This window comes from Chrysochloris asiatica, unplaced genomic scaffold (genome assembly GCF_000296735.1).
Source record: "Chrysochloris asiatica unplaced genomic scaffold, ChrAsi1.0 scaffold00098, whole genome shotgun sequence".
In the NCBI taxonomy this organism is placed as follows: Eukaryota; Metazoa; Chordata; class Mammalia; order Afrosoricida; family Chrysochloridae; genus Chrysochloris; species Chrysochloris asiatica.
The window spans coordinates 1,114,329-1,126,749 of NW_006408616.1; the positions used below are offsets into that span (position 1 = coordinate 1,114,329).

The 12,421-nt window shown below is 35.8% G+C and overlaps 1 protein-coding gene across 1 annotated transcript in view; it reads left to right on the forward strand.

Moving 5' to 3' along the window:
• Window positions 1-11,294, forward strand: part of CMAS (cytidine monophosphate N-acetylneuraminic acid synthetase) — a 27,820-nt gene extending 16,526 nt beyond the window's left edge. The window contains exons 4-8 of the mRNA XM_006866938.1: window positions 5,834-5,967; window positions 8,227-8,321; window positions 9,172-9,343; window positions 10,130-10,283; window positions 11,055-11,294. Coding sequence (XP_006867000.1) covers window positions 5,834-5,967; window positions 8,227-8,321; window positions 9,172-9,343; window positions 10,130-10,283; window positions 11,055-11,245 — 746 coding nt within the window. The 3' untranslated portion in view covers window positions 11,246-11,294. The remainder of the gene's footprint in view (window positions 1-5,833; window positions 5,968-8,226; window positions 8,322-9,171; window positions 9,344-10,129; window positions 10,284-11,054) is intronic.
• The last annotated feature ends 1,127 nt before the right edge of the window (window positions 11,295-12,421 follow it).

Consider the following 12,421-nt stretch of genomic DNA (forward strand, 5'->3'; position numbering starts at 1 on the left):
GAAATCCATATTTGTGCCCATTCCAAAGAAAGGTGACCCAACAGAATGCAGAACTCATTGAACAATATCATTATTGTTACATGCAAGTAAAAATTTTGCTGAGGGTAACTCAAAACAGTTGCAGTAGTACATCTACAGGCAGCTGCTAGAAATTTAAGCAAATTCAGAAAAGGACATTTAACAAAGGAAAACATTATTGATGTCAGATAGATCTTCACTGAAAGCAGAAATTACGCTAAAGATGTTTACTTGTGTTTTATTGACTGTGCAAAGGCTTTCAACTATGTAAACCATAACTCTGAATAACATTGTGAGCAATGGGAATTCCAGGAATTCCTCATTGCTCTTGAGTAATCTGTATTGACCAAGAGGCAGTCATGAACAAAACAAACCAACAAAATACTGAATGCTGTAAAATCAGGAAAGTGGGTCAGGATTCTATCCTTTTACCATACTTTTTCAGTCTGTATACTAAACAAATAACCTGAGAAGCTGGACTATATGAAGAAGAATGCAACTTCAGATTTGCAGGAGGCCTCATTAACAGCCTAGAATATGCAGATGACACAACAACCTTACCTGCTGAAAGTGAACAGGACTTGAAGCACTGGCTGATGAAGATCAAAGCATACAGCCTTCAGTATGAATAACATCTCAATGTAAAGAAAACAAAATCCTCATCACTGGGCCAGTAAAAGACATCAAGATAAATGGAGAAAAGATTGAAGTTGTCAAAGATTTCATTTTGCTTGGATCAACCATGGAAGCAGAAGGCAAGAAATCAAATGATATATTGCATTAGGTAAATCTGTTGCAAAAACCTTTTCAAAGTGTTCACGAGCAAAAATGTCAGTTTGGGGACTAAGGTGCCTCTGACCCAGTACATAGTTTTTTGTTTTTTTTTTTTTTACAACCTTGCATGCATGTGAAAGTTGGACAATGAATAAGACAGACCATAGAAGAATTGATGCATTTGAGTTAGATACAGTGTTAGAGAAAAATATTAAAAGTACTATGGACTCCCAGAAAAACAAGCAAATCTGTATTGGAAGAACAGCCAGAATGTTCCTTAGAAGCAATGATGGCCAGACTTCATCTCTTATATTTCAGACATATTAGGAAGGACCAGTCCCTGGAGAACCATGCTTGGTAAAGTGGAGGGTTAGCAAAAAAGAGGAAGACCTTTAGCAAGATGGAGTGGCAGCAGCAATGGGCTCAAACATAGCAACAATTGTGAGGTTGACACAGGGACAGGCAGTGTTTCACTCTGTTGTGCATAAGGTCCCTATGAGTCAGCACTGACTCAACTGCACCTTACAACAACAAAGCCAGAAGAACAAATAAATCTTTGTTGGAAGTACACCTAGAATGCTCCTTAGAAGTGAGGCTGGCAAGAGTTTGTCGTATGTATTCTGGACATAGTAGCAGGAGGGACAAATCCCATATTTGGTAAAGTAGAGGGTCAGTGAAAAAGAGGACGTTCCTGATGAAATAGATTTACACAGTGCAACAACAATGGATTCAAACATAGCAACAATTGTAAGGATAGCACCAGACTGGGCATTGTTTTGCTCTATTGTATATAAGGTTGCTGTGAGTCAGAATCAACTTGACAACACCTAACAACAACAACAGCATGATTTTGTAGCAATATGTTTTTACTTACCCTTGAATGTCATCTTTCTAAACTCCATACAAAGAAATAATATGAAGATAAAAAGCATCCATGAAAGAGTTCAAAAGAACTGTGAGATTGAAATTGTGGAATTGCTTTTCTAAATTTATAATTCCTTAAATAAGGATTCCACAAGGTTTCTTAGGAGCTTGACTTTTAACCAGATAAGCTAGAAAACTACATAAAAAATAATAAGAGTAATGTAACAAGCAAGTAAATGTAACATACTTGGGGAAAGGCTGTATGATTTCTATTAAGTGTGGTGGCATTTTTTGAACATAGACAATGTTCCTTGATGGTTTTAACACATGTGACTTAAAAGATAATTGTTATTTTTATTAAGTGCCCTTGAGTTGGTTCCAATTCATAATGAAACCCTGTATAGGGTTTCCCAGGAGCAGCTGTTGGGTTTGAACCTTGTGTTTAGCAGTCCTGTGCTTATCCTGTGCACCGCACCAGGACTCCTAAAATACAGTAAGATAGTTAAGTGGCTTAATTTCCTAGGGCTGCCATAATACCATAAAGCCAATATAAAGAACAAAAATGTTTTGTCTCATAGTTCTGAGGGCTAGAAATTCAAATGAAGGGCATAGGTAGGGCTCTGCCTCTCTGTTGGCTTTAGGGGAGATTCTTCTCTCTCTCTTTCAGCTTCCTTAGCCTTGGGTGCTTCTTGGTATCCCTTGGTTTGTAGATAGATCCTCACAGGTTGTCTTTACTTACTCTGTCTGATCCTTTCTCTGTGTCTGTTCTCCTTAGAGGGATTAGAAATCAGACTAGCTCCACTTCTGTGTTGCACAAGGTCACATTCATAGATACAGGGATTAGGACTTTCGCTTATCTTTTTGGATATGACATAATTTAATCCATAACAATAAGAAGAATGCAGTAATTTGGAGATGGTACAAAGAAGAGCAATGAAGATAATCAAGAGAATAAAGATAGACAGAAAATAAAGATTTTTCTATCTCAAAATATATATGTCAAAAGCTTTAAAATGCTTTGATGAATCCATCTATTGATTGATTTCATTCTGTAAACATGTCTTTTTCTGTGCCAGGTTCTATATTCAACCATACTGTTCCCTTAAATGAAGTCCTGGTGTGGCACTATGGGTTAATGTGCCAGACTGCAAAGCCGTTTGAACTGCAAGGTTGGTGGTTCAAGCTCACCAGCTGCTCCTCAGAAACCCTATACAGGGTCACTAAGGGTTGAAACTGACTCAACGGCACTTAACAACAACAACAAAATTCCTTTAAATCTGAGAAAGAAAGTTTAGGGAGGATTTATTGAAGCTTAAAACACAAATTTTAGAAGCAAATAAAGCCCAGAGTTAATCTGCACATTATGCTGTATGATTAAAAATCAAATGCTGCTGTTGTTAAGTACCATTGAGTCGGTTCTGACCAATAGTGACCCTACATAGAGTTCCTGAGAAGTGGCTGGTGAGTGAATTGCCAACATTGCATTTCAAACTGACCTTGCAGTCCAGTACATTATCCTGCAGTGCTACACCAGGATTCAAACAGGCTCAAGAACTGTCTAGTTTAAACCAATGGCAGCTGTATAAATGACACATGCATAAATGTTTTTTAAAAGAAAAGTAGAAATGCTTGCAGAAAGATCCTTCAACATTAAAAGTAAATTTTCAGGATGGTAGGTTTGCATTTGCCTATGAGACACTCCCTTGGAACCACTGACAAACTGAATGTCATTGTCAGACAATAATTCTAAACCTGAGTAACATAATCTGTTTATGCTCCTTATACAATCATTACTGCTGATAGTGTTCGTGAATTAATCATTGTTTAAAAAATACTTCATTTTAGTTTCTGTAACTGTCTTTAGTCGTTGGATTAGTTGTTGTAACCACTAGCTCTTGAAATGTGACTAGTTCAAATTGTCATATTCTAATAGTAGTGTCCTGGTATGGCTCTGTGGGATAAGCACTAGACTGCTAACCACAGGTTGGCCATTCAAACTGCCAGCTGCTCCTTGGAAACCCTATACAGGGTTGCTATGAGTCAGAACCGATTCAATGGTTCTTAACAACAACAACATAAATGTGAAATTCATATTGGATTTCTAACATTTAGTAAGAAAAAATCAGTACAGTATCTCACTGGTTTTATGTTTATTACATGTTGAAATGATATTTCAGAAATGTTAAGATGCTGTGTAGTCATTTCTGAATCATAGCTACATACATATGGCCTGCCTTATCCACAGGGTCTGCTTCTGGGGATTCAACCAACCAGGTAAAAATACTCAACGGGAGGACGGGGGGAGAAGCAGTCAATGGTCAAAGCAATCCCTCAAAGGTTAAGGGGAAATATAGGTTACATTTAAGAGGCTATATACTCGACGGCACTTAATTAACAACAACAACAACAATAGGCTACTTATTATCATCATTAATTTCACTTGTGTATTTTTCCTTTTTTAAATGTAGCTACTAGAATGTTTTTCATTGTATATGTGGCTTATATTTCTACTGAACATTACTACTTTAGAGATTACATCAGTCTATAATTTTCTGTTTTAGTGATGTCCTTGCCTGGTTTTGATAGGAGGGTTATACTTGCATCATAAAATGTATTAAAAAGTTTTCCATCCTTTTCTATATGTTAGAGTTGTTGTTGTTGCTGTTGTGAAGTGCCGTCGAGTCGGTTCTGACCTATAGCAACCCTGTATAGGGTTTCCGAGGAACAACTGGTGAGCTTGAACTGCCGACATTGCAGTTCAAATGGTTTTGCAGTCTGACGCATTAACCCACAGCACCACACCAGGACTTCCATATAATCTGAGTAAAATTGGTGTGAGTTCATTGTTTCTGAAAATAAATCCGCTTTTGTTGTGATTGTTTCCCTAAATGGAATGTGTCACTTTTCCTCAGGCTCCTTTATTTTTCCATAGTTTGATTATGGTATCTACGGCAGGTTTTCTTTGTATTTACTCTGCTTGGGATCTCTGGGCCTCTTATATCCATGGGTTGATGTCTGACATCAGTTTTCAAAATTTCTTAACTTTTATCTCTTTAAATATTGCTTCTGCCATATTTTCTTTTTCTGTACTTCAGAGGCTCCAATTAAAATTGATTTTAGGAAAAGTCTGGTTTTTCACATGTCTTTCATAGTCTTCTTGGATTTTAATTCTTTTTTCCCTCTCTGATTCATTTTGGATAATTTCTATTGACATGTCTTTGAGTTCACTAATAATTTCTCTGACTTCTCCAGTGTACGGTAAAACCTAAAAACCTATACGGTGAATTACTAATTTCTGGTACTGTATTTTCCACTCTAGAATGTCCATTGAGTTCTTTTTCAGAGATTCCATTCTTTATTGAAATTCTCCATCTTTTCATTCAATTTTTAAACTTTCCCTTTAATTTTTTTAATGTATAAGGTGACTTCAAAACGTTCATGGAAAAATAAAATGAAAAGAAAATGGAATTTTTTCATGAGCTTTTTAAAGGCCACGAGTGTTTATTATACTTATTTGAAAGTTCTTGATTAAAAATCTCAACATCTGAGTCATTTGTAATTCCATTTTTTTTCCTGATTGTGAGTCACACATTCCTGCTTCATCATGTGTCTCATGACATTTTATCATATGCCTGACTGACATAGTCACTGAAGCCTTGTCTGATTTTCCTCCAGAGAGGGCACCTATTCTCTTCTATCCAACAACTAGAATAAGGGACTTATTACCTTGATCTTATTAGGAGTGAGGCTGAGTTGAAATTTCAGCTGATTTCAGTGTACCTCTGATTGCAGGGATCTTGTTGAGATATTAGGGTAGCAGGATTATCTAGCTTATCTGTTGGGAACCGTGGCATGGCGGGTTATGCAAGTTGAAAGTTTGTGGCAACCTTGAGTCAAGCACGTCTATAAGGGTCATTTTTCCAACAGCAGCACATGCTCACTTCATATCTCTGTGTTACGTTTTGGTAATTGTCACAGTTCTCAAACTTTTCATAATGCTACTGCATAAACCAGATAAACTAAAGCACAATAAAGCAAGGTATGCCTGTATTTGAGCAATTTCTGCTTTCCAGATTAATTTTTTTTTTTTTTAAGTTAACTGAATTTACTTTGTTAACTAAATGAGCACTTTCTATGTTAATGTGATATGGACTTAACTGTAGCTTTTTGCTTTTAGTTCGTGAAGTGACTGAGCCTCTGAATTTGAATCCAGCTAAGCGACCTCGTAGACAAGACTGGGATGGAGAATTATATGAAAATGGCTCATTTTATTTTGCTAAGAGACATTTGATAGAGATGGGTTACTTACAGGTTTGTACTTTTATTTTGCACAAAGGGTTCTAAAAGATTTTAAATACTTTTATGTGTTTAATTTGAGTTTTAGAAAGGGAAATATCAACCTGCAGAGAGAGAAAAGGCAGTCACTGACAAAATTTCTGATCTGAGGCATTTATTTACCCTGCAGTACTGTTCTTCGTAATCCATTCAATAAATATTATAGTAATTCTGCTACAAATGTAACACTAAGATAAAAAATGAGTCAAGTAGTAAATGTTCTACATTTATTCTGGTGTTGATATTTGTGTTGTTATTAAGTGCCGTGGAATCAGTTTCCACTCATAGCAACCCTGTATAGGTTTTCCAAGGAGCAGCTAGTGGATTTAGACTTTGTGATTCACAGTCCAGTGCTTATTTTACAACACAGCACCACACCAGAAGTCCTATTCATTCAAAAACTTTGTAATCCATGTTTGTATTACTGTTAAATTATAGATGTACAGTTGAATAACTTCTACTTGGTTTTAAAAGAGAAAAAAAAATGTAGTTTTTTTCTCTTCTTTTAAAAAAAGAGAAAACACCAACTTGAGTCAGGAAAAAACAGATTCTACCCCAACAATAAGGCCAGCCTATGGCATTATAGGATAAGCACTGGACTGCTAACCGGAAGACTAATAGTTCAAACCCACTAGCTACTCCTTGGAAACCCTATACAGGGTCATAGTAAGTCAGACCCTACCACATAGCACTTGACAACAACAACAATCCCAATTACAATTGTATACTTGAGTATACCATTTGATCTATCCTGAATTTCACTGCCCTCGTTTTAAAATAAGGGGTTTATCACCCCTCATCTTCAGAGTTCTATGAATTATCTGCATGGTTGTATCATATACCAATTATGTATTCAACACTTACTGTGTACCAAGGACTATATGAACACTTTGTGTAGGTCATTTCATGTAGTCCTCAGAACAGCTTAATGAAGTAGACATTTCTCAGTTTTAAAGATGAGGAAATTGCAACTCAAGGCAAAAATGGTTGGTAAATGGTATTGTCAGAATTTTAATTTAGGTTCTTATGTTATAAGAATAGCATTGAAAACAAAATAAAAAAATCACCACACTGGTAAAAAGTCTAATGTTATTCATGCTTAAGTAATAACTGGGGAAGGTGTTTTTTTTTGTTTTTGTTTTTTTCAATTTCCTGGTCAGTGTATATGATAGCACTGGTAGTGCTATAGGATAAGCACTGGACTGCTAACCAAAAGCAAAGTTCAAACCCATCAACCTGCTCTGCAGGCGAAAGATGAGACTTTGTGCTTTTGTAAAGATACACAATCTTGGTAACCCTATACAGAATTGCTATGAGTTAGCATTGACTCAGTGGCAGTGAGCTTGATTTTTGTGTTTTGGTCAGTGCATAAGAAAACTGCTGTTGCCGTTAAGTCAGGTCCAACTCACAGTGACCCTGTACAGAGTTTACAAGCAATAGCTGGTAGGTTTGAATTGTCAACCTCGTGGTTGGCAGTCCAGTCCTAATCCTATAGCGCCATACCAGGATTCTATAAGCAAATTATAGCTAGAAAAATTAGACTTGGCACATACAGATACCTACCTGTCCAGGTTCTTTTCTAAGGGGACTACAAGACTGTAATCTAAACTGTTCCTAAAGTGTGAAGAAAAATGAGGTTTTTCGTTATAACATTATTTGTGAAAAACTAGCAATTTTGGAAAATGAAATTTCTTGGTCATTTAAATAATATCTTTGCAAAGCCCTGTGTTGTTGCCCCCCCACTGCCCCAGGCTCAGGAGGCTGTTTTCCTTCTTTGGCTCATATATGACTCAGACAACAATTGTCCATTCCAACTCAATTCTCTATAATAGATGCTACAGCTACTTTTCCTTCCTATCTTACCTCTTCATTGCAAATTAGAAGAGAAGTTCCAAAAAAAATGGTTACAGTTAAGGAATTTTCATAAAATTCCTTGTGGTTAGAATACTGGAGGATAAGAAATATTTCTGCCTTATTCCATCTTAAAATAGAATTCTATTTAAAATGGGGATTACACTATAGCGATTTAAGTTTTAAGGTTCTTTGTTTTGTGTGGTTTGAATACTTGGGGAACAAAAATATTTCTCCTTCAAAGAGTTATGTTTTATGTCACTATATTCCTGGGGTTTTTTTTTCAGTACTGTGGGAAAAAAAATCATTGTTCTACAATAACATTTTAGTAATGTGTGGATGAATGCCCCAAACATACTCATGACATATTTATATTACCTTTAGGGTGGAAAAATGGCGTACTATGAAATGCGAGCTGAGCACAGTGTGGATATAGATGTGGATATTGATTGGCCTATTGCAGAACAAAGAGTATTACGGTAAGAAGACTTGTGCAGTCTCTACATTAGAGCCTAACATATTTTTAGCAGGAAGGTTTAATTGTACCAGAGGTGGGGAATGTCCAGCCCTGGGGCCATGTGAGGCCTGAGAAATCATTTGGTCTAGCTCTGCCAACGCAACCACAGGTCCAGCCATCACATTTTTGTTGTTAAGTGCCGTCGGTTCAGTTCTGATTTACAGTGATTCTGTGTAGCATTTCTGAGGATCGGCTGGTGGGTTTTAACTTCCGACCTTGTGGTCCACCATCACGTTGTTGTTGTTAAGTGCCGTTGAGTCGGTTCCGACCCATAGTGACCCTGTATGAGGTTCCCAAGGAGCAGCTGGTGGGCTTGAACCGCCAACCTTGTGGTTCAAACGAACTTTGCAATTCAGCGCATTAACCTGCAGAACCACATCAGAACTACACAATATTTAACCACATATAGCAAGCTAATTTTTAAGTTGATAGTTTTGTATGGTCCATGAATGATGTGAAAAGTTGGACAGAAAAAAGGTTCCCTATCCCTGATCTAGACACTGGTTTCTGATACTTTTAAAGATCTTAGGCTTTTTGGAATTAATTTGTACACATGGTAAAGGTATGTGAGTATACATAAAATATACCTTTAGATGGTTTATTCAATAACCCAAGAAACACAGAGTCTGAAATAGAGTACGGTACTTATACTTCTTATTCTATAAATTGAAATGCATATATGAAGTGAATTTGAGGAGTGATGTTAGAACAGTTTAATACAGAGTGGGCTGTTAGTTTTACTGGTGCGAGTCAAATGAGAGGGAGTGATTAGTGTTGCATTTGTATTTAAAGTCCATTTTGGTTTCTTTTAGATATGGCTATTTTGGCAAAGAGAAGCTTAAGGAGATAAAACTTTTGGTTTGCAATATTGATGGATGTCTCACCAATGGCCACATTTATGTATCAGGAGATCAAAAAGAAATAATATCTTATGATATAAAAGATGCTATTGGTATAAGTTTATTAAAGAAAAGTGGTATCGAGGTATGTGCCCCCTGAATACAGTATATTAGATGTTGTCTCAAGGACAAAGAGCATGGGAGGGAAATAAGGAATTTAAACATTCAGTAATAGCCATTCATCCGAAATTTAATCTTCAGGTGCCTAAACAGTTACCATACCTTTTACTTTCAGATGAGTATAATTAAAAATTTGACAATCAACAAATAATATCTTTTGTTTATTCAAGAAGTGTTAAATACTGTTTTTAAATAAGTGCTATCTAGTATGTCCCATGGGGCCATGCAACAAGTAAGGTTTCCTAGCTAATAGGTGTCAGTCAGCATTTAGCAAATGACAAATATCTTGTGTGTCTTTAAAATGTAAATAATTAAAAGTTTTAATTAAAAATTACTAAGTGCTTATGTGTATTTTTAAAAATGAAAGCTATGGTCATTTCTTATAATTCACTAGAAACCTTAACTGTGTGTTGATAAAGCAGCATAAGAGATAGTTGTTTTCTGGAAAAACTAAATACAGGGATGTCTTAGATAAATATAAGACAACGTATGTTATATTTTTTACCTGTAGGTAGAACCCTTTCCATTATAGAAAATTGTGTCTTTCACCTTTATTGGACTATTATAAATGAAACCTTTTTAAGCTTTATTATTCTAAAATGCCAATTAGTTGACTTAGTTTAACTGCTCCTTCAGAAGGTCAAAGGACTTCTAATTATGACTTATAATATTTACTAAGTTTTATTTTATTTAAGATGATTCCTACATCATTCACTTTCTGAATAATTCCTTTTTGTTTTTTTGTTTTAAGGTAAGGTTAATCTCAGAAAGGGCCTGTTCAAAGTCAACGCTCGCTGCCTTAAAACTGGATTGCAAAATGGAAGTCAACATATCAAACAAGCTATCAATTATAGATGAATGGAGAAAAGAAATGGGACTATGCTGGAAAGAAGTAGCTTATCTTGGTTGGTATCTTTTTATTTAGTCATAGGAAAATGGACTGGAAATATGTTTTTCAAATAGATAAATAAGAAAGAAATACCAAAGAATATGATTGTAGGGAAATAACCCTTGTATACTGCTGACAAAAATAATAAATTGGAAGAAGGTTAGAATACATGTAAAATAAATTTGAAGTAAATAGCATATTTGGAAATTCCCTTAAAATATTTTCCTCTTCCTCCCCACAAAAAAGCTATGGTTTAGGGAGGTGATAGAGAAAAACAATGATAAATGATAAACTTGGAATTCTTTCATATTTAATAGAACATTTTAAATAATTTAAATTTATTCATGGAATTTCTAGTAATTGTAATATATACAGCAACCAGAAAGTATAGTTCGTTCTACTCTGACAAGAGTGGGAAACACCCTAGACCTCAATTTTCAAATTCTTTAAAAAAATACTTTGAAGTATTTTTGTTCCATCTGGTCTTCAATGTTTATATGCAGTATCTTGTATCTTACTAGAGTTACCAGTTATTTATGGACTGCTGTCGGCATTGGAGTCTTGGTGTGGCACTGTAGAATAAGCACTGAAGCTCAGGGTCAATTTGAACCACAAAGTTGGTGGTTCAAACCCACCAGCCACTCCTCAGAAACCCTACACAGAGTTGCTATGAGTTAGAACCAACTCTATGGCATTTAACAACAAATAACAAGTTTGCATTATTTTCACTTTAAAGAATAGTCTTTGTCTTTTCAAATGTTTAATCAGAATTTCCCCTAATTGACAGGAAATGAAGTGTCCGATGAAGAGTGCTTGAAGAAAGCTGGTCTAAGTGGAGTTCCTGCTGATGCCTGTTCCACTGCCCAAAAGGCTGTTGGGTATATTTGCAAATGTAATGGTGGCCGTGGTGCCATTCGAGAGTTTGCAGAACACATTTTCCTACTAATGGAAAAAGTTAGTAACTCAAGCCAAAAATAAGCATTAGTTTAATGTTGGGAAAGGTACAAAGTCTCCTAAGCCACTCTGCTTTTCCTTTTGATGCTGTAATGTTACAGAGGGTGTGATTTGATTTGTGTTGTATCTTCCTATCTTTTAAAGAAAGTCTTCTCAACTTATCATTCCCAAACCTTAATCATTGTGCTCTACATTGCTCTTCATGCAAGACAGTTATTTAGAGATTGATTACAATCGTTCTCAGATTTTTAGTAAATACAAGTAAGAAATCATCAACATTGACTTTGTATTGTACTCTATCAAACTGTGTGTTTGTGTCGTTGTAATGCTGCTGGGATTTTATTTGATGACAGTATACTGATAGAACATGTCCTTCTATTAATTAATAAAATTGCATTTCTTAAACTAAATGAGAACTGCCTCATGATAATAGAAGAGGTTTATAAAGCATTTCCTTAAATAGTGTACATATTGGCCATTCAGTCAGAGTGAGAAACAAACCACAGGAGGTTATGCTTTCTGTATGTATGAACATAACACTTTATGCAAATACTGAATCACTTTCAGAATTTTCCAGTGAATCTGTGCTGACTACAGAATAAGGTAAAGCATTCCCCAGTCCAGATGTTTTATTCTGGACACAATGTAATATTTCCAGCATTTGTTCTTTCAATTACTGTGCAGATTACACTACCCCAATAAACTTATTCAATGCAATTCTCCATACTCATACACTCCTGGTGTGGCACTATAGGATCAGCCCTGCATTGCAAACCACAGGGTTAGTGGTTCAAACCCACCAGCTGCTCCTCGGAAACCCTAGACAGTGTCACTGTGAGTTGGAACTGATTTGATGGCATTTAACAGCAATAATGCAAATTCTCTAGCACAGTAGCTTTCCTCAGTATCAGTGGAATTTCTCCTTAGTATGCTTTTGTTAGTGTCTTCTAGGTCCTACCATTAATTTTCAGCATGCATCATTCATTGCTCCAAAAAAATTCCTCTACCAATGTACCTCCTTAAGTAATTACTATAAGTATAGATTATACTGTAGTTCTTACTTAAGTGGCCCAAATACAAGTAATTAATACAAGACAGTTCAGTCCTCAGTGCTGCTTCTAATACCTGTTTCCCAGTAGTAGAGAATCTTAGTTAAGAAAATAAAATATGTGGATGTTCGGCTCTGAACAGAAGTTGTCG